A 21552-nucleotide genomic window follows, 5' to 3' on the forward strand; every position below is an offset into this window, starting at 1 on the left:
TTACACAGCAAAAAAAGTTGTTGAATATTACATCGAAATCGCTGCAACCAGTTGAATCCATCGGCTGTTGAATATTACACTGCACAACGTACTACAGAGCTTGCTGTGTAATAAACAAGAGCGACGTAATTTCTCTCGATGTAAAAAATAAGATGATGTAATTGAAGCGATGTAAATGAATGTGATGTAAAACCACTCGAAATGTATGAAATTATTTTGATGATTTATTTTTTTGGAATTTTCGTTTTTTTATTTTTTGTTGTCGAAATTGCATTTGAAATAATATTTTATTAGTCTCATTTTTTTTTCTCTGTTTCTTACAATTTATATAAAAAACAATTAATTTTATGCCCATTGTAGATTGGGTTTTCTGTACAGCGGCATAGTGAAAATTAGCGCAGATTATATTCTGAATGATTGATTTCACTGTCGGTTATCATTATTCACACACCGGTAGGATTGTTCGTCGATTGGAATCTCAAAGTATGAATCTTTTCCTGATCGGTCCATCCGCATCTCTCTGGTATTATTAGACAAGGGAATCGTGTCATCCTGAACGAGAATTTCCGATCCGGTGAGCGATGGTGAGCAAATGGTGAGCGATCCCTCACTCAAAACTTCCGGCCTTGTTTCAGACGAGTCACCACCGCACCATGGAATGAACGTAATCGAGCGGCACGGAATTTGGTGCTCTTGGACGACATCAAATACTGAAAATAGGTATAGAATATCATTTTTTGAGCCATGTTGTGTTATTCTATGAACATCCAGAATACTATTGATTCCCCCAGAATGGCCTCGAAGAAATAATGGATTTTTTTTGGGATTCCCAAGGAAGACATTTGGAGATTCCAAAGAGTGAGGAATCCGAAAGGAATTCCAAAGGAAACACATTCTGGATTGCGGTAGAAATCCTTCTGGAATAGAAAAGGATCTGTCTGGGATTATAGAAAAAGAATCTTACCGGGATTTCGGAGGGAATCTTTTGAAGATTCCAAAAGCAGTCATTTGGGAATTCTAGAGAGAATTCTTTGAGAATTTCAAAGAATATCGTTCTGGGATCTGGAGGGAATCATTCTGGAATTCTATAGAATATATAAGGAATCGGCCTGGAACAAGGACAAAATTTTTCCTGGGATCCTCCTTTGGAAATTTGGGGATTCTTTGAGAATTCCGAAAGGAACCCTTCGGGCACACTGGCTAAGAAAGCGGTAGGGTAGCACACGATGCAATAACACCATTGTTCTCAAAAGCTTCTGTTCTTCTGCCGAGCGGTACTCTACAAAATAATAACTGGCGCCGCCAAAAGAAATTCTTCAGGAGATCATTTTAAAATTCGGAATGGGAATCTTTCTGGGATAAGAAAAATAATCTTTCTGGATATTCCGAAGAGCATCCTTTGAGATTTCGAAAGGAATTCTTTGGGAATTCAGAAGGAAATCCTTTGGAGATTCCGAAAGGAGTCAATTGGGGATTTCAAAAAAAGTCTTTACATAATTCCTAAGGGGATAAGGAAAATAAACTTACTGGGATTTAAAAGAGAATGCATCTGGGATAAGGAAAACAATCCTTCTAGGATTAGAAACGAATATCGTTCCGGGATTCCCAAGACAATTTCCTTTCGGGATTCCGAAGTGAATCTCCTTTCCTTTCATTTGAGGATTTCAACGAAAATTCTTTGACGGGACGGGATTTTCGACGGGATTTTCTTGGGGATTTCGATGGGAATTTCATGGATATACTCCTTTTTTGGGAATTCCGAAGGTAATACTTTAAGCACAGACAAACAGACATAACACAATTTTCATCGTTCACTGATTTACTGGTCTATTTATATAATCATTAGTTGGCCAATCGATCACCCGTGGCGCGCACGTCGGATTTGTTCGAGTTTGACGTATGCTCAGTACCGCAATTTGGTTCGCTGTTTGCCCAACTTAGTGGAAAGCACAGATGTCATTAGGGTTTGTAGAACGATGAATTTGATGAGTGAATGTTCAATGTGTTATGTCTGTTTGTCTGAGCTTTAAGAATTCCGAAGGGAATCCTCTAGCGATGTTAAGAAATTATTTTGAACTTTTTAGCGGAATGTCTTCACTTGTCATAAGACGAGTTTGTACAATCCCATTTAATTCAACCACTTAATTGTACCTTGACAGATACGTATTTCGACCATAACAGTAAGGTCGACTTCAGTGTCTTGTACTTGACCCTCTAGCGATTCCTATGCAGAAAAATAATCATCTGGGGATTACGGAAAAATCATCTTTGAATTCCGAAGATAATTTTCTGGGGATTCGAAGGAAACCTTTGGAGATTCAAAAGGATTCAGGATTTCTTACGGAATTTTGACTGGAATCCTTTGAGGATTCAATGAAAATCTTTTGAGTACATATTACATTTGACAATCCTTTGGGGCTTCCAATAGAAATTCTGAAAGGAAATCTCTGCGGATTTTGAAGAAAATCCTCTGTGTATTCCGAAGAAAATTTTCTGGGATTTTCAAAGGGAATCATTTGGGAATAAAAAAATCTTTTGAAGATTCCGAAGGGAATCTTTTGGGTAATCATAAAAGAATATTGAGGATTCCGAAGGGAACACTTTGATGGGATTCCGAAGGAAATCCTCTGGGAATCCTTAGAAGATCCTGACGGGAATTTTTCGGGAATTCCGGCGGGAATCCTTCAGAGATTTCGAAGGGAGTACTTTAAGGGTACCAAAAAAAAACCGTTTGAGGATTCCAACGAGAAAGGAAAGGAAAGTTTCTGGAGCGAATCCTTTGGGGATTACGAAAAGAATCCTCTGGGGATTCCGAAGAGAATCATCTGGAGTTTCCAAAGCGAATTCTCTGGAGTTTCTGAATGAGATTCTCTGGGGATTCTGAAGAAAATCCTCTGGAGATTCCAGAAGGAATCTTTTAAGAATCACAACGGATATCCTTTGAGGATACCGACGGGAATCCATTAGGAATTCCAATTAAAATCTTTTGAGGATTCTGGCCGGAATCTCTTGAGAATTCGGACGGAAATCCTTTAGGGATTCCGAAGGGAATCCTTTAGAAATTCCGAAAAGAAACCTCTGTAGTTTCCAAAGGGAATTCTTTGGAGCTTCTAAAGGAAATACTCTGGAGTTCCCAAAGGGAATCCTTTGGGGATTCAAAGGGGATACTTTTGAGGGTTCCAAAGGGAATATTTCTGGGGATTCTGATGGGATTCCTTCCCATTGGTTATTCCGACGGGAATCCTTTAGGGATTCGCCAGAGATTCCTTTGGAGATTCCGAAGGGAATCCTCTGAAGCATTTCGAAGGGAATCCTCTGGGAATTGCGGAAGGAATCCTATGGGAATCCCAACGGCAATCATTTGAGCATTCCGACGGGAGTCCTTTGCAGAAACCTCAGCGAATTGCGAAGAAAATCTTCTGAGTATTCCGAACGGAATCATCTGTGGATTACACTAGAAATCTTAAGTCCCAAGGATTCCCGGAAGAATTGCCCCAGGGATTCCCGGAAGAATTGCCCCAGGGATTCCCGGAAGAATTGCCCCACGGATTCCCGCAATAATTGCCCCAGGGATTCCCGGAAGAATTTCCCCAGGGTTTCTCGGACGAATTCCCCCAGGGATTCCCGGAAGAATTCTACCAAGGATTCGAGGAAGGATTCCCCAAGGAATCCAGAAAGGATCCCCCAAGGAAGCCCGGAAGGATTCCCCAAGGAATCCCGGAAGGATTCCCCAAGGAATCCCGGAAGGATTCCCCAAGGAATCCCGGAAGGATTCCCCAAGGAATCCCGGAAGGATTCCCCAAGGAATCCCGGAAGGATTCCCCAAGGAATCCCGGAAGGATTCCCCAAGGAATCGGAAGGATTCCCCAAGGAATCGGAAGGATTCCCAAGAAATCGAAAGGATTCCCCAAGGAATCCCGAAAGGATTCCCCAAGGAATCCCGAAAGGATTCCCCAAGGAATCCCGGAAGGATTCCCCAAGGAATCCCGGAAGGATTCCCCAAGGAATCCCGGAAGGATTCCCCAAGGAATCCCGGAAGGATTCCCCAAGGAATCCCGGAAGGATTCCCCAAGGAATCCCGGAAGGATTCCCCAAGGAATCCCGGAAGGATTCCCCAAGGAATCCCGGAAGGATTCCCCAAGGAATCCCGGAAGGATTCCCCAAGGAATCCCGGAAGGATTCCCCAAGGAATCCCGGAAGGATTCCCCAAGGAATCCCGGAAGGATTCCCCAAGGAATCCCGGAAGGATTCCCCAAGGAATCCCGGAAGGATTCCCCAAGGAATCCCGGAAGGATTCCCCAAGGAATTCGGAAGGATTCCCCAAGGAATCCCGGAAGGATTCCCCAAGGAATCCCGGAAGGATTCCCCAAGGAATCCCGGAAGGATTCCCCAAGGAATCCCGGAAAGATTCCCCAAGGAATCCCGGAAAGATTCCCCAAGGAATCCCGGAAAGATTCCCCAAGGAATCCCGGAAAGATTCCCCAAGGAATCCCGGAAAGATTCCCCAAGGAATCCCGGAAGGATTCCCCAAGGAATCCCGGAAGGATTCCCCAAGGAATCCCGGAAGGATTCCCCAAGGAATCCCGGAAGGATTCCCCAAGGAATCCCGGAAGGATTCCCCAAGGAATCCCGGAAGGATTCCCCAAGGAATCCCGGAAGGATTCCCCAAGGAATCCCGGAAGGATTCCCCAAGGAATCCCGGAGTGATTCCCCAAGGAATCCCGGAAGGATTCCCGAAGGAATCCCGGAAGGATTCCCCAAGGAATCCCGGAAGGATTCCCCAAGGACAGGGTGGCCAGTGAATATTGGATTTTGAATTCCCGGTTTTCTCCCGAATTTTTGAAAAATTTCCCGATAAAAAAATACATGTATTTATGAAGAAAATACATATCTACAGTAGCAGAAGTAGTTCATTTTGAGCGAATCTTTTTATTAGAAACAATTTACCTTTCCCGTCAAAATTTCTTATTTGCTCGATCGATTCTTTGACTTATTTAAGGTCAACTTTCCCAAAGAGCCCATTTTTTGACGCCTCTAACAAAAATCGAAAAAGTTCTTTTTTTAAGATTGGCTCGATTTTGAACGGCTATCGTACGAATTTCTCAGGCCGGTTCACACGTGCATTACTTTTTCGGTTTTTGTTTTCGATTTTAAAAATAGTTAGAGACTTTGAAAAGTATGGGTTCTTTGGGAAAGTTGACCTTACATAAGCCAAAGAATCGACTGAGACAATAACACGAGATACAATTTTTGACAAGAAAGGTCAATTGTACTGCAAAATAGCACTTTAATAAATTATTTTTATAAAATACTGCAGAATACAGAAGAGTGGTTTCTGGTTTTGCATATTTAGTGCTGGTTTATTCATATTAAAATCTAATTCATTTATCCTCCATGGGTGAGCAAACTCGTTTGCGATATAGCAGGAAAACAACACGATTAAGTTTTCCATACTAAATTCCACTAGTTTTCCAAACTGAATTCCACATGACTCACCAAATTGAATATTTTCTAGAATTGTGATATAAACACCAAAATAATTCTAAAAAAATATTTTCTGCCAATTGTGATAAACCCCGGAGAAGCATCCAAAGGAATTCTTAGATGATTTATCGATGGAGCAAAATCTTTAAGTAATTCCCGAAAAATACCTGGAGAAATAAAGGCATTTTTCGGAAATTTCATCGTAAATGCCTTTTAGATTTTTTTCGGAAATTTCTTCAGTAATGCTCACAGAAATTCTGTTCGAAAACTCCCTCAGGTTCTCCTTCAGAAATTCCTTCAAAAATTCATAATTTTAGAGAAAAAAAATTCTAAAAATACTTAAGGATTTCTCCAGACGTAATCCAGAAGATTCTGCCGAAAAATCCTCAATTTCCATTCCTCCAGGGTTTTATCGAAAAATCCTCCGGAAATGCCTTGTATTTTTTTTTTAAATCCTTCGGAAAAGCTTTAAATTTTTTTTGGAAGAACCTCTAGGAAATCCTTTGAAAATCCTGGAAATTCCTTTAGTACAACCATGCAAAATTCCTTCAGGAGATATATCTGAAATTTTAGCAGGAATTCTTTAAGAAATTTTGTTGGAAGAATTCTTCTGGTATGTTTATTAAAAATAAAATAGTTTGCAATGGAAATCCAAAAAAAAAATCCAAAGATATTTCTAAAGATATTCTAGAAGGAAATCCTCATGAATTTCGAAAGCCAAATATATAAAACTATTTTTGGATTGAATTTCTGAAGATATTTCCGAGAGAAATGTTCTATATACTCAATTTTTGAATTTTTCCCGGTGCACATTCAAATTCCCGCATAATTCCCGATATTTTCCCGGTGATTTTCTATTCCCGACTTTTTCCCGGTTCTCCCGGTTTTCCCGGTTCGCTGGTCACCCTGCAAGGAATCCCGGAAGGATTCCCCAAGGAATCCCGGAAGGATTCCCCAAGGAATCCCGGAAGGATTCCCCAAGGAATCCCGGAAGGATTCCCCAAGGAATCCTGGAAGGATTCCCCAAGGAATCCCGGAAGGATTCCCCAAGGAATCCCGGAAGGATTCCCCAAGGAATCCCGGAAGGATTCCTCAAGGAATCGGAAGGATTCCCCAAGGAATCGGAAGGATTCCCCAAGGAATCGGAAGGATTTCCCAAGGAAATTCCGAAGGATTTCCCAAGGAATCCCGGAAGGATTCCCCAAGGAATCCCGGAAGGATTCCCCAAGGAATCCCGGAAGGATTCCCCAAGGAATCCCGAAAGGATTCCCCAAGGAATCCCGGAAGGATTCCCCAAGGAATCCCGAAAGGATTCCCCAAGGAATCCCGAAAGGATTCCCCAAGGGATCCCGAAAGGATTTCCCAAAGAATCCCGAAAGTATTCCCCAAGGAATCCCGAAAGTATTCCCCAAGGAATCCCGAAAGGATTCCACAAGGAATCCCGGAAGGATTCCCCAACGAATCCCGGAAGGATTCCCCAAGGAATCCCAAAAGGATTCCCCAAGGAATCCCAAAAGGATTCCCCAAGGAATCCCGAAAGGATTCCCCAATGAATCCCGGAAGGATTCCCAAAGGAATCCCGGAAGGATTCCCCAAGGAATCCCGGAAGGATTCCCCAAGGAATCCCGGAAGGATTCCCCAAGGAATCCCGAAAGGATTCCCCAAGGAATCCCGAAAGGATTCCCCAAGGAATCCCGATAGGATTCCCCAAGGAATCCCGATAGGATTCCCCAAGGGATCCCGAAAGGAGTTCCCAAAGAATCCCGGAAGTATTCCCCAAGGAATCCCGAAAGGATTCCACAAGGAATCCCAGAAGGATTCCCCAAGGAATCCCGAAAGGATTCCCCAAGGAATCCCGAAAGGATTCCCCAAGGAATCCCGAAAGGATTCCCCAAGGAATCCCGAAAGGATTCCCCAAGGAATCCCGAAAGGATTCCCCAAGGAATTGCCCCAGGGATTCCCGGAAGAATTTCCCCAGGGTTTCTCGGAAGAATTCCCCCAGGGTTTCTCGGACGAATTCCCCCAGGGATTCCCGGAAGAATTCCCCCAGGGATTCCCGGAAGAATTCCACCAAGGATTCCCGGAAGAATTCCCCCAGGGATTCCCGGAAGAATTCCCCCAGGGATTCCCGGAAGAATTCCACCAAGGATTCCCGGAAGAATTCCCCAAGGAATCCCGGAAGGATTCCTCAAGGAATCCCGGAAGGATTCCTCAAGGAATCCCGGAAGGATTCCCCAAGGAATCCCGGAAGGATTCCCCAAGGAATCCCGGAAGGATTCCCCAAGGAATCCCGGAAGGATTCCCCAAGGAATCCCGGAAGGATTCCCCAAGGAATCCCGAAAGGATTCCCCAAGGAATCCCGAAAGGATTCCCCAAGGAATCCCGAAAGGATTCCCCAAGGAATCCCGAAAGGATTCCCCAAGGAATCCCGAAAGGATTCCCCAAGGAATCCCGAAAGGATTCCCCAAGGAATCCTGAAAGGATTCCCCAAGGAATCCCGAAAGGATTCCCCAAGGAATCCGAATCGAATCGAAAGGATTCCCCAAGGAATCGAAAGGATTCTAAGGATTCCCAAGGAATCGGAGGATTCCCCAAGGAATCGAAAGGATTCCCCAAGGAATCCTGAAAGGATTCCCCAAGGAATCCCGAAAGGATTCCCCAAGGAATCCCGAAAGGATTCCCCAAGGAATCGAAAGGATTCCCCAAGGAATCGAAAAAGGATTCCCAAGGAATCCCGAAAGGATTCCCCAAGGAATCCGAAAGGATTCCCCAAGGAATCGAAAGGATTCCCCAAGGAATCCTGAAAGGATTCCCAAGGAATCCTGAAAGGATTCCCCAAGGAATCCTGAAAGGATTCCCCAAGGAATCCTGAAAGGATTCCCAAGGAATCCCGAAAGGATTCCCCAAGGAATCCTGAAAAGGATTCCCCAAGGAATCGAAAGGATTCCCAAGGAATCGAAAAGGATTCCCTGAATCGAAAGGATTCCCCAAGGAATCCCGGAAAGGATTCCCCAAGGAATCGAAAGGATTCCCCAAGGAATCGAAAGGATTCCCCAAGGAATCTGGAAAGGATTCCCCAAGGAATCGAAAGGATTCCCCAAGGAATCCTGGAAAGGATTCCCCAAGGAATCCGAAAAGGATTCCCCAAGGAATCCGAAAAGGATTCCCCAAGGAATCCGAAAGGATTCCCCAAGGAATCCGAAAGGATTCCCAAGGAATCCTGAAAGGATTCCCCAAGGAATCGAAAAGGATTCCCCAAGGAATCCGAAAGGATTCCCCAAGGAATCGAAAGGATTCCCCAAGGAATCGAAAGGATTCCCCAAGGAATCCGAAAGGATTCCCAAGGAATCCCGAAAGGATTCCCCAAGGAATCGAAAGGATTCCCAAGGAATCGAAAGGATTCCCCAAGGAATCGAAAAGGATTCTCCAAGGAATCGAAAGGATTCTGAATCCGAAAGGATTCCCCAAGGAATCGAAAGGATTCCCAAGGAATCGAAAGGATTCCCCAAGGAATCCCGAAAGGATTCCCAAGGAATCGAAAGGATTCCCCAAGGAATCCCGAAAGGATTCCCAAGGAATCGAAAGGATTCCCCAAGGAATCCGAAAGGATTCCCCAAGGAATCGAAAGGATTCCCAAGGAATCCCGAAAGGATTCCCCAAGGAATCCGAAAGGATTCCCCAAGGAATCGAAAGGATTCCCAAGGAATCCCTGAAAAGGATTCCCCAAGGAATCCTGGAAAAGATTCTCCAAGGAATCGAAAGGATTCCCCATGAATCGAAAAGGATTCCCCAAGGGAATCCCGAAAGGATTCCCCAAGGAATCGAAAGGATTCCCCAAGGAATCCTGAAAAGGATTCCCAAGGAATCCCGGAAGGGTTCCCCAAGGAATCCCGGAAGGGTTCCCCAAGGAATCCCGAAAGGATTCCCCAAGGAATCCCGAAAGGATTCCCCAAGGAATCCCGAAAGGGTTCCCCAAGGAATCCCGAAAGGATTCCCCAAAGAATCCCGAAAGGATTTTCCAAAGAATCCCGAAAGGATTCCCCAAGGAATCCCGAAAGGATTCCCCAAGGAATCCCGAAAGGATTCCTCAATGAATCCCGAAAGGATTCCTCTATGAATCCCGAAAGGATTCTCCAAGGAATCCCGAAAGGATTCCCCAACGAATCCCGAAAGGATTCCCCAAGGAATCCCGAAAGGATTCCCCAAGGAATCCCGAAAGGATTCCCCAAGAAATCCCGAAAGGATTCCCCAAGGAATCCCGAAAGGATTCCCCAAGGAATCCCGAAAGGATTCCCCAAAGAATCCCAAAAGGATTCCCCAAGGAATCCCGAAAGGATCCCCCAAGGAATCCCGAAAGGATCCCCCAAAGAATCCCGAAAGGATCCCTCAAGGAATCTCGAAAGCATCCCCCAAGGAATCCCACTTGCAGAAGAATTCCACTTGCAGTTAAGAAGTATTACAGTGATCGTTCGCTACTTGGGATTCGTCAAGGAAATCCGGCATGATTTTCAGGGAAACACAGACCTTTCTTTGAAGGTTTCCTTAGGCAATTGTTAATGGTTTCTCCAGGGAATCCCAGATGATCATTTCCACAATCTAATTTTTATTTTCGAACCCATTGATTCTCTTCGTTCTCCCATAATACTCATTGAAATCCGTTATTTTGTATAACAATTCTATTTGAAATCCCAAAAGGATTTTCGTTGGAATCCTGAAAAGTGTCACTTCGAACTGCTGGAAAAATTCTCTTTCGGAATCCTAGAAATTCCTCTCGTATTTCTCAAAGGATAGAAAGTTTTTTTATATCTCAGGATTCTTTTCAAATTTTCAGAAAGATTCCCTTTGGAATGACAAAATAGGAAGAAAAAAAAAATTCACATATGTGAGTCTCTACCTAGTGCCGGGAAAGGACCGCTCAGGTTTACACGCTCCGACACGTCTTACCTGTACGGTGGTTGGAAGATGAAAGAGGAAGAGTGAATGCCGGCTGGCAGTATGAGCCCGCACGGTGAGCACTCACGATGAGTGCTTGGATGCAGGGCTGTCATCCATATGTTCAGCGTACTTTACACTATCTGTTAAGTACCACACATCTCCCTTCCTCTCCGTAGAAAAATGATTTGATTGTAGCTTACAAACATCACCATTACTGCACCACAAAAATAGGTTTCTTTGCATAATTATATTTACATCATTACAGCTATTAACTGCTAGGAAAAAGGAACATAATGAGAGTTCGGCTATGTTTTTCTTGCAGATTTACAATATGTAAAAACATCGATACCTTTAAACAACCCAATTCTAGTCTTTCCCCTGAGAACGCTCCTTAGTAGGTAGTGTGATTTTAACGTGTAAAATATTTATCGTCGTGTTCCGTGTGCTGCAAGGGCATTTTGGTTCAAGATGTCGAATTATATGTCAAATCGATAAAAACGATCAAATTATGACGTCTCGTCAAAACCTGGTCAAAACTGTCAAAGCAGAAAGGACAAAAGGAGAAGAAGAATGCTAAGTGTATGATTTTTTCAACATCTCCAGGAAAAGGAAAAAACAGCTTAGTTTCTTAGTACCTAGTCATCAGATAAAATATATGCTAAATGTCAACACAAGTATATGGCGTATTCGTTTCGTGCAGAGACGGTTTGTATATGTGTGCAGTTTTCTTGCGGGAAGTTGTAGACTAAATAAGTAACTGGTTGTGTTTTGGGGTTTGAACGAAATTTTGTTAGAGCGTAAATTACCACAATAATTGAAGCCGTAGCTTCACCAGCAAATTAGTGAAGTGCTGAAGTTTTGAAACTAGAGAAGAAAAGAATTCCGCGTAGTGCTAATATTTTACGATATGAAAAGCTTTAAAATATTTTATTTATCTTTTTCTTTTTAGATTCAATTTAGGAACAAACTAGACGTTTTCAACAACTCTAACGTAATCATTTAGGAAGATTGGTGTTCGCTTTTGGCGGTTAGGTCGCACTGATTTGCTTGGAAGAGGCACTTCTGTATCCCGAGAAACCACGTCCGGTGATTTCCACTCGTTCCGTGTGTCGCGCCAAGGTTTAACCTTTTTCGTCTGAGATACATGACGCTTGTACTCTTTTCCATCTCGATCTGTGAGGACGAGACTGCCGTTCCGTTCTTCCACTACTACGTACCTGGTTGGAGAAAAACGGGAATCTCCTTTCATACGATTATGGCGCTCGATGAGAACTTCGTCTCCCGGTTTGACCCTAGAAGGGCGCGCTCCGCGACGAGTATCCTCACGTTGTTTCCCCGCCAGCTTGGCTTCGTGATCTCTTTGTTGCAAAAGTTCCTCATCATAAGTGGATATTCCGCGTTGGAGTAATGGCAAACCGCGTTTTATTTTGCGCCCATACATTATTTCCTCCGGTGGGATTTTTGTGACACTATGGGCGGCTGCGTTATGAGCGTTTATTGCCTTCCTGAGTTCATCGATGTAACTGGTACAGTTCGCGGTGGCCACTGCCATGGCTTTGTTGATTATTTTCATGGAGCTTTCCGCTAATCCGTTTTGTTGCGGAAATAGAGGAGTCGAAAAAATCACGGCTATGCCCCGCTGCCTACAGTATTCTGCAAATTCCTGCCCGTTGAACGGAGGTCCATTATCCGTTTTGATGGTTTTTGGAAACCCTTCTTTTTCGAAGGCATCATCAAGGATCTTCTTTGTGCATTCGAATTTCGTCGATTTCACTGGTTTGGCAATAATGTAGCGTGACTTATAGTCGACAATTACCAAAATGAGGATTCCTCCGAACTTAATATAAGGTCCATTGAAGTCTAGGGCCACAGTGTCCCAAGCAACCTTTGGAATTAGCGCCCGTTCCATCGGTGTTGTCCTCTCCGGTTTGCCATTTACGCAACATGTTTCGCATGACTCGACCCAGCTTGTAACATCTTTTGGCATACCCGGCCACCATACCCGCTGTCGCATGATGCTCTTCATTTTAGCTGTAGATGGATGGCCCTCGTGTGCCACTTGTAAAGCGTGGGTTTGTATTGCCTTTGGAATGACTGCACATCCAGTTTTGATAACGATACCATTCTGAACACTCAAGTCCTTCTCGACCGTATTGTATCTCTGTAAATCCTTGGTCCAGATCCCTGTTTCCAAAGCTTTTATTACTTGCTGTAGCGTGTCGTCTCTATCTGTGGCGTTCTTAATTTCCGACTCAGTTAGGAATTCGACGGAATTTGCTACGAGGGATGCAATCTCCCATGGACTTCCTTCATCATCAAACGGAGCATCTTCTCCATTATAGAGCCTGGAAGGTGGATCGGCAATATTCTCAGTGCCGCGGACATACTCGATATCGTACCGGTATGGGCTCAACCTAAGCGCCCACCCTTCTGCACGTGTTAATGCTCGCTTCGAATCCTCTCTTGAGCGATTTAGAATGAATGCTAACCCTTGTGCGTCTGTGCGGAGAGTGAAACGTCTTCCAAGCAGGAAGTAAGAAAAATGTTCCACTGCCCAGACAGCTCCCAGGGCTTCCCGCTGGTTCTGTGCATACTTTCGTTCTGTTGATGTCAGGGACTTGGACGCAAAGCTTATCACGCGCGGCGCTTGGTTTGTTGATTCTTGCACGAGCACAGCTCCCAAAGCCGTTGGAGATGCGTCTGTATAGAGCACAGTTTTGTCATGTTCGGAAAAGTATCCAAGCGATATCGTACACTCGATGATACGCTGTTTGACCAGTTCAAATGCTTTTTTCTGCTCGGGGCCCCAACTCCATGATGTCGTGGCCGCCCATAGCGGGCTGGAGATGTCCGCGAAGTTTTTCAAATATGGACTAAGATAGGACGCCAAACCAAGGAAGCTTCGAAGTTCTGACAATGTTGAAGGTTCTCTAAAGCCTCGGACACTCTTGATTTTTTCATTATCAATATGAAAACCGTTTTCATCAAGTAAATGGCCAAGGAATTGTACTTTGGTCTTATCGAACTCACACTTGGCGGTATTCAAAGTCAAGTTGTTTGTTCTCAAAATTTGTAGTACCTTTGCGACGGTTGCTCTTAGTCCTTGTAGAGTGTCAGAGAAAATCAGGAAGTCGTCAATGTAGACGATAATATTATCGCCTACATCTTTCAAGATTCTCATCATCTCTCGTTGGAAGATCTCTGGTGCACAGTTTACACCAAACATGAGTCTGGTGAATCTGTACATACCGTCCTCCGTCAGAAATGTTGTCAAATCCCGAGATTCTTCACACAGTTCTAAGTGGTAAAAAGCATTCTGAAGGTCAAGCTTCGAGAAATATTTCGCACCGTGCAACTTGACTTTCATGTCTTCGAGCAAGGGCAATCTGAAATATTCGCGATTAATCGCTCGATTTGGAGCACGCATGTTTACCACCAGGCGGAAATCATTTCTCCCCTTCGCCACGGCTGACATGCCGCTTATCCAGCTAGGAGCTGTGGTAACTCGCTCTATAATTCCTTGGCATTCCATTTCTCTCAGCCTTTGTCGAGCTCCATCCCTGTAAGCGTCAAATTAGGAATTGGAATATTATGTTATCAAGTGAATCAAGTGAGACTGCTTACGTTACGGTTAAGCAAACCTATTTCGTTCAATTCATTGAAGGAAATTGTAGATATTATAGTAGGTGTATCTAAGTGCAATCGACGTTACAGTTAAACGTAGTTTGCCACAAAAACATTTTTGGGGATAAATAGTTTTTTCTAATTGTGTTGGAGCGATATGGTTGTTATGCATAAACATTATTACTCATTATTGTTCATAATTAGAACTTCCTTACCTGTAGGCTGCCGGTACGTTGAAGTATGCACTTTTGGTAGGTGGGATGGTTTGATCGATGCTGAACTTAATCCTTACGCCTGGCATTTTTGGGAACTGATTCTTGATATGCAAGATCTCACAGCGGTTGTTTTCATTTCGTATATACAGTAGCCCCATATCGTTGGACGTGGATCGTCCTAGTAATGATCTTGCTCCTTTCGGTACAACGTGGAAGATGGCGCTTATGCCTGGATTTGCGGAACCCACTGGTGCGATTTTCGCTTTGAAGGTGCACTCAACAACCATCGGTTTTTGGGAGCCATACGCGTGTAGCCTCTTCTCGGGTGTGCTAATTAACTCTATTTTCAAGTCTCCTCTTGGAATCTCTCGCTTTAGTTGAACCCAATCATTTCCTCCAATAACATTCACGTCCGCCCCTGAATCGATAAGGAAGCAGATGGGAGCAGATGACCCCACCGAGCACGTGACCAAGACATCATCGAGTGAGAGGGCATTGATCAGCTAGGTTGGAGAAATGTGACATAATTTAAAATTTGGGTAAAATAGTCTTACAACTTTACAACAGTTTTATTGTTCTTCATGAAAGTGTTTTTATTTATTCATTTTCTTAACTTTTTCTTTAATTATAGTATGTCATGACTTGAAGAAAAGAAAAGGGAAATTAGTAATCAATCAGAAAATACCTGTTCGTCTTCCTGCTTATTGTCATCGGGAGTGTCATGTTTTCTCGGAAGTCTATCGAAGTTGGTTCTTCTCTCCATGGCGTTCACCTGCTTCTGGCGACAAGCGGCCGCGTAGTGACCGCGTTTGCCACATTCGTTGCAGTTCCGGCTGAGTGCTGGGCATTGTCCGTTCCTGTGGTGAAGAAGAAGACAACGGGGGCATCGCTGACGTTGTCTTTGGGACCGTTGCTGGTTGGATTCATCGGTGTGCTGTCGTTTTGCTGGTAGTCCGCTGGCTCTCCCAGCAGTTCCAGCTATGTTTGTACGTTTTCGACTTGACTGATTGTAGGGTGGTCGATTTTGGTAGCTTCTAATTGCCAGCAACCTAGGTTCTTCCTGCTGCTTAGTCTCGGATTCAAACGCTTCGTCCCTCGTCGCTGATTGGACGATGAAATTCGTATCATGACCGTATGTCCTGGCCTGTTTCACGAGTTCCCTATTTCTGAGACCAGTCAGGAGTTGCGACCGCACGAACCTATCCTCATCATCGACGCTGTAATTGCAAGACCTGACTTTGCACATCAATCGTGCGTGGAAGGCTACGGCGGATTCTTCATTCCCTTGCTTCATTCGTGAAAATGCCTCGTGTTCGGCAGCAGTGTCTGTCATGGATCGCAAATATTTTTGAATGTTTGTCAGAAAAGTAGTGTAGCAGTTCGGGCTCGACAAGCTTGGGCGGAGCTTTGCAGCTTTAACTATTCCTTGTAGTTCGTCGCCCATGGAGAGGTATAACAGTTGTGTTCGTTTGACAGGATCGTTGACGTTGCTCAAGGAGGCTGCTATTTCGTAGTTTTCTATGTAGCGGTTCCAATGTTCCCACATTTTATTAGCAGCGATACCGCTCGGGAACGGCTTCAAGTGGTCCCATCGAATACTTGAAGAGGAACTCTCACCACCACGTCGTTCTGCGTCTGTCGGAAACTTCCAGCTTTTGTCGGTGTCATCGTTTGGTATCGGTCCTGAATTCGCTTGGAAGCAAGCGAGGGCGTTGTTCATGTTCTCGAGCATCTTTTCCATACGGTCAATCCGATCTGCGTTTGCTTGTTCGTGTGCTGTCAGATTCGGCACCTTCGGTGGTGTAACTTCCGCGACCGGTGGGGATGCCGAGGGTGATCTTGTCGAATATGCCGTAGAGCTTGATTCATTGTTCGAGTATGCTTCGTTTTCGTCGTCGGAATCGCTACCAGATTCCATGTTATCGCTGTAACCGTCGGTATTGTTACGTATCATACGCGGAGCTTCGTTTTCCTCAGTATGACCGACATCAACAATCTGCTTTCCGATTTGGTCGCAAACGTCATCGTCACTCGGCGGGCAATCGGTTGTGTTTCGGACGTACTTTCCCTGATTCGACATTTTCGTTACGGTGTTCCTGGGTTCGTTTTCAATACTCAATCGTATCGTTATGCTATCTGAAATGAAACCCAAGAACAATTTGCGATTAAGGCAATGCTATTGAGCGCGATGTGATTAATCCGCTTAGATGCAGTTCGCTTTGTATCTTTTTTTGGTTTTGTGTCGTATTTATTCGAGCAAGCTTTTAGTTTGTTCAGCGCGGTATTCCAACCCGCTCATCAGCGCGGTCTTCCAACCCGCTCATCAGCGCGGTCTTATGACCCGCTTAGCAGCACGGTCTTATGACCCGCTCAGCGGCGCGGTCTTATGACCCGCTCAGCAGCGCGGTGTTCCAACCCGCTCAGCAGCGCAGTCTTCAACTCGCTCAGCAGCGCGGTTGAGACCGAGTTATGTTCTCTTTCTAATTTTTTGTAGTCTAAGCGCAGCGCAGTTTTTCAAATCGCTTGCCTCAATGGTTGCTTTGATCAACACAATTTCCTTTCTCCGCTCAGCGCGATACAAGATCCGCTTTTTTTTTGTGCAGCCATTTTCTTGTTCTGGCTCACGCTGCAGATATAACCTTGTTTTTTGTGTACTCTCTTCGTTTCGAGCTTTTAACTCTGAGTGATGCCTTTCCCGTCATATAATTTGTAGTTCTATATTTATGTTGCAGCCAAATGCAAATAAATGCTGCAACTCCTGGCAGGATCGCCATTGTGAGTCTCTACCTAGTGCCGGGAAAGGACCGCTCAGGTTTACACGCTCCGACACGTCTTACCTGTACGGTGGTTGGAAGATGAAAGAGGGAGAGTGAATGCCGGCTGGCAGTATGAGCCCGCACGGTGAGCACTCACGATGAGTGCTTGGATGCAGGGCTGTCATCCATATGTTCAGCGTACTTTACACTATCTGTTAAGTACCACACAACATAGTCAGTAAGGGTCTACTGGAATATTGTTGTTTAATGTCTTCTAAAGTAACGTTCCAGGTGCAGGTTATTGACTATAGGTAGCTACATTTTATTATAATATATATATATATATTATATTATATATATTTATTATACGTTAGATATTGAAGCGAGTGCAATATGGAGAAGTGTCCGATATTAGGATGTATCAGAAGCTTGTGGTTCTCTCCCTTCGCAGGTATTTAAATGTTATTTAAATAAATTTAAAATTTCTGCATGTTCAGGAAGCCGATTAATTCTCGGGTTGATTTCTTCCATCGACCAATAAAAAATAAACAAAAAGCGTTCTTGTCGACTGCTGTGACTAGAAAGTGACCAGTGGAAAAGTTAAATTTGAGCTCCCATACGCAATGTATCGGAATGGTGATGGAAACGGAAAAAAATTAACTGATAGTCCATACCTTTCTGTCAAATCCTGTGCCACTTCCGTCGTCGTTCCGCTAGTGAGCTTGGGGATTAAATTCAATTTTCCCACAAAATAGGAGAAGTAGATTATATATATAGTTGTTTATTATCGGCAAATCGAATTGGACAACCTTGTGTCCAATGTTTGGAGTACTTTTTCTCGACATCTTCAATCTTGTTTTACTGCAAAGAAACAAAGAAATTGTGAACAATCCTGACTTTAATTAGTATATTGATTATTTACCTCCAATATCGCAGAAAACGTTTTATTCCGCAACCGGCGGTGACTGAAACTCCGCTTTTCATGTTTTAGCTTCCCGAGAATCGGCCGACTCTTGGAGTCAAAGTACGACGGGACTTTCTCTTGGTCATTGCTGACAGTTTGACCAACATCATTAAACTTCCTGTTGGGACGCATACAGAGGCAGCAAACAGCGGATCGCTTTTTGGATTTAACGGATGACAAAACCTCAAGAAGTGACCGAAACCGCCGTTTTTAAATACACTTTTTTCACTGTCACAATTATTTTTAAAACATTAGCAGTTTATATATGTTTATCACAATATTAAATACTTAAAACAAAATTTAAATTTAGAACGAAAAAGAACTTTCACTCTTGGAAGAGCTCAAAATAAAAATGGCGCACCACCGCCGCTGAGGCCGCTGATGCCAGTCTGAACAGTGTTGCGAGATTTAAGATTACAATATCAATGAATGTGAAATAACATCCATTCTGTGTAATATAACACAATCTATTTAGAATCAATGGGTTGCAGTTTTTTTTATGTAATTTTGACTTTTCTCAGCATTTAATATTACACAAGTTCTATGTAAAGGGGAATGATGATTCGGGTTCTGTGTAATTTGAAGAGTGGTGTAATATTACATTGAATTGACGTTATTTTGCATAACAAATTTTTGATTACATCGTTTATTTTAGTAAGTCGTTATGATTACATCGATGCGCGTTACATTATTTTTTGCTGTGTAGTGTTCATTAAGCACTTCCACAGTTATTAACTGCGAGGTTTCTAAGCCAGGTTACCATTTTTGCATTCGTATATCATGAGGCTAACACGATGATACTTTTATGCCCAGGGAAGTCGAAACAATTTCCAATCCGAAAATTGCCTAGACCGGCACCGGGAATCGAACCCAGCCACCCTCAGCATGGTCTTGCTTTGTAGCCGCGCGTCTTACCGCACGGCTAAGGAGGACCCTGAAGCAACTTCCGTTGGTATTCCTGAAAGAATTCCTGAAGCAACTTCCGGAGGAATTCCTTGAAGAACTTCCGAAGAAACTATCCTAGAAACTTCTGAAAGAATTTCCGGAGGAATTTCTGTAAGAACTACCGTACCTATTGTTGAAGGAACTTCCAGAGAAATTACTGAATGAAGAAATTCAAGGAGGAACTATTGGTGGAATTCCTGAAGGAACTTCTTGAGGAATTCATGAAAGAAAAGCCGGGGGAATTCCTGAAGCAACTTCCTTTGGAATTCCTGAAGGAACTCTGCAGGAATTACTGATGGAACTTCCAGAGGAATTCCTGAAGCAACCCGGTGGACATCCGGCGGTATTCCATAGGAAATTTCTGGTACAATTCTAAGTATCTTCTGAGGAATTATGGTTTTGGAGTTTGTTAAAGTTTAATTTTCAGAGGCCCTCCCTGGGGTGATTTGTCGGAGGAGCCCTTGCAGAATATGTAAAGGAATTCATTGGAGTTTTCCAGGGTAGCTCTTGGTGGAACTTCAGGAGGTGTTCCTGGAGTAATTCCCAAAGGAGTTTCTTGTGGAATTTTTGAAAGAAGTTTTGTAGAAATTTCCTTGGGAACTACTAAAGCTGCTAAGCGATTCGTCAGGGAATTTTTTGGGTAAATTTTCAATAGAGCTCTTGAGGAAACTCTCTAAGGAACTCTCAGGGCGATCATGGGAGAACTTTCGAATTGTTTCCTGGAATTTCATTAAGCTATTTCGGAGGAATTATTTGATAAAATTCCGAAACAATTCCTAGAAGAGGGATTTAATATATTGAAATTTTCTTGATGACTTCCAAAAGATTTTTCAATTGTTTTTCTGGAGGAATTTCTGCAGCAATTTTCAAACTTCGAGGAAAATTCTCAATAGAATTTCTGGGGAGCCACTGGCAGAATATTCTGTCAATTGCTGGAGAAATCTGTTCGGAATTTTCTAGAAGAATTTTTATGAGTAAAGTCTAAGAGAATCCATGGTGGAATTTGCAAAAGAATTTATGGGGACTTCCGATAAACTAACTGTAAAGTGTGCATTTTGATATTTCTAGACCAACATTTGAAAAGGGCGTAACAGCCAAAATTTATTCCTTCTGATTCCTCGTCTACATATATAGCTTTATATGTAGACGAAGAATCAGAAGGAATAAATTTTGGCTGTTACGCCCTTTTCAAATGTTGGTCTAGATTTTATCATTTTTTTTCAATCATTGTCTTTTATGGTTTTATCAATAACTTCACTCAAAATCACCCAAAACGGTTGGAGACTTTTGTTAACAAAACATTCATTTGGAAACAGCCCCTTCGCGAAGAGCAGTCGACAATATTTAAAATTTGTTCTACTAGATTTCACCGATCTACGACGCTGCACCGCCGCTGCCGATTTTGAATGGTGTGACGCCGCCGCCAACTGAAAATTGTCTGACACACCGCCGCCAATTATATTTCAATCGGCGCATAGCTCAGCTCGATTTGTGTATACAGCAAAGCATGTATAAGTTTCTTTTAGATTACATCCGACACACTCTGCTCCAGATGTCAAAAAGATTCGGAACTGAATAAAAAGTACCCGTAGTACTAGGCCCCCGAGGATGGTCAGTTGCGCCTATTTTGGCTCCTGGTGGTACTAGTACGGCATCAATGCAAGTATAGCGCATCCCGAACGAACATTCACGTTCGACTTCCCAGAAACCATCTGCAACATTGCCGGTAAAACTCCATCTAGAATTAAAGCAACAACAGAGGATTTATGAAAAAAAGTTCCAGGTCAATAACTTACCTGCGCTCTGACATTTTGCAAAATGAATTACGAATGAGCACAACATATGTTCTTCGCCTACTTTTTCGGTTGCATTCACGATATGTGAAAATTACTTTGGTAATTAGATCATATTTTCCTTGAGCGATTTCCTTGAGAACTGCGTACTAGGCTTAAAGGGTGGTATGGACTTCTAAAGTACTGTGCAAAAAGATAGGAAAAGTAATGGTCAAGGAATGATTGCGCTACTGAGATTCCTTGAGCAGTACGGAGCTGACAAGGAAAGAGAACAATTTTGCAACAGCAGGCCAACTGCAGTGAAGAAAACACAGTCTGACAGTTTGCCTTGCGGAATAATGCATCGATGCATTATTCCGCAAGTAAACGTGACGTTTTGTTGTTTTCGCACTGCTCCGGTTCGTTTTGTCCGCGATTCAAAGTTGGTTTCCGGCGAAATGTTCATAAAAAAATTTAAACTAGCTTACAGGTATGTGTATCTGGAAGATTCTACTTTAATTTTATTAAGATGAACATTGCGTGATTGCTGATAACATGACCTCATTCCATTTAGTTTCAGTTCGGATTCCCAGGTGCCAGTCGGTCGATATTCAAATCAACAGTGAAGCCGTCTACTTCAGAATCACAATACTATTGGAAGGGATACCGGATGATTCGACCAATTTGAGAATTGTTTTAGTGCCGTCGGAGTAGTTGATGTAGTCCGAAAGGGGACGCATTTTAGTTCAAAATGATGAATGACGTCGTCTTCTGGGATTGGGTGGAATGGATGGTCGACCTTGGGATCAGTGAGGTCGTTCCTCTCGATGGTTCAGGGCTTCCTACGCCTTATCCTG

General features: G+C 43.3%; 2 protein-coding genes and 1 long non-coding RNA gene across 3 annotated transcripts in view; 1 reads left to right on the forward strand and 2 right to left on the reverse strand.

Moving 5' to 3' along the window:
- Positions 1–21552, forward strand: part of LOC134205737 (uncharacterized) — a 65559-nt gene that overhangs the window by 19585 nt on the left and 24422 nt on the right. The window lies entirely within an intron of this gene.
- LOC134205739 (uncharacterized) lies at positions 528–18360 on the reverse strand. Its single transcript, XR_009978186.1, has 3 exons — positions 17937–18360; positions 17689–17875; positions 528–710 (listed from the first exon to the last, which is right to left on the reverse strand). It is a non-coding gene; the product is annotated as an uncharacterized LOC134205739 (long non-coding RNA).
- On the reverse strand, positions 14899–17411 carry LOC134205738 (uncharacterized). The gene is made up of 2 exons (XM_062681303.1): positions 17096–17411; positions 14899–17041 (listed from the first exon to the last, which is right to left on the reverse strand). Exon 2 carries the CDS (start codon positions 16336–16338, stop codon positions 14929–14931), a length of 1410 nt encoding a protein of 469 aa, XP_062537287.1. The 5' UTR covers positions 16339–17041; positions 17096–17411; the 3' UTR covers positions 14899–14928.

This window comes from Armigeres subalbatus, chromosome 1 (genome assembly GCF_024139115.2).
Source record: "Armigeres subalbatus isolate Guangzhou_Male chromosome 1, GZ_Asu_2, whole genome shotgun sequence".
In the NCBI taxonomy this organism is placed as follows: domain Eukaryota; kingdom Metazoa; phylum Arthropoda; class Insecta; order Diptera; family Culicidae; genus Armigeres; species Armigeres subalbatus.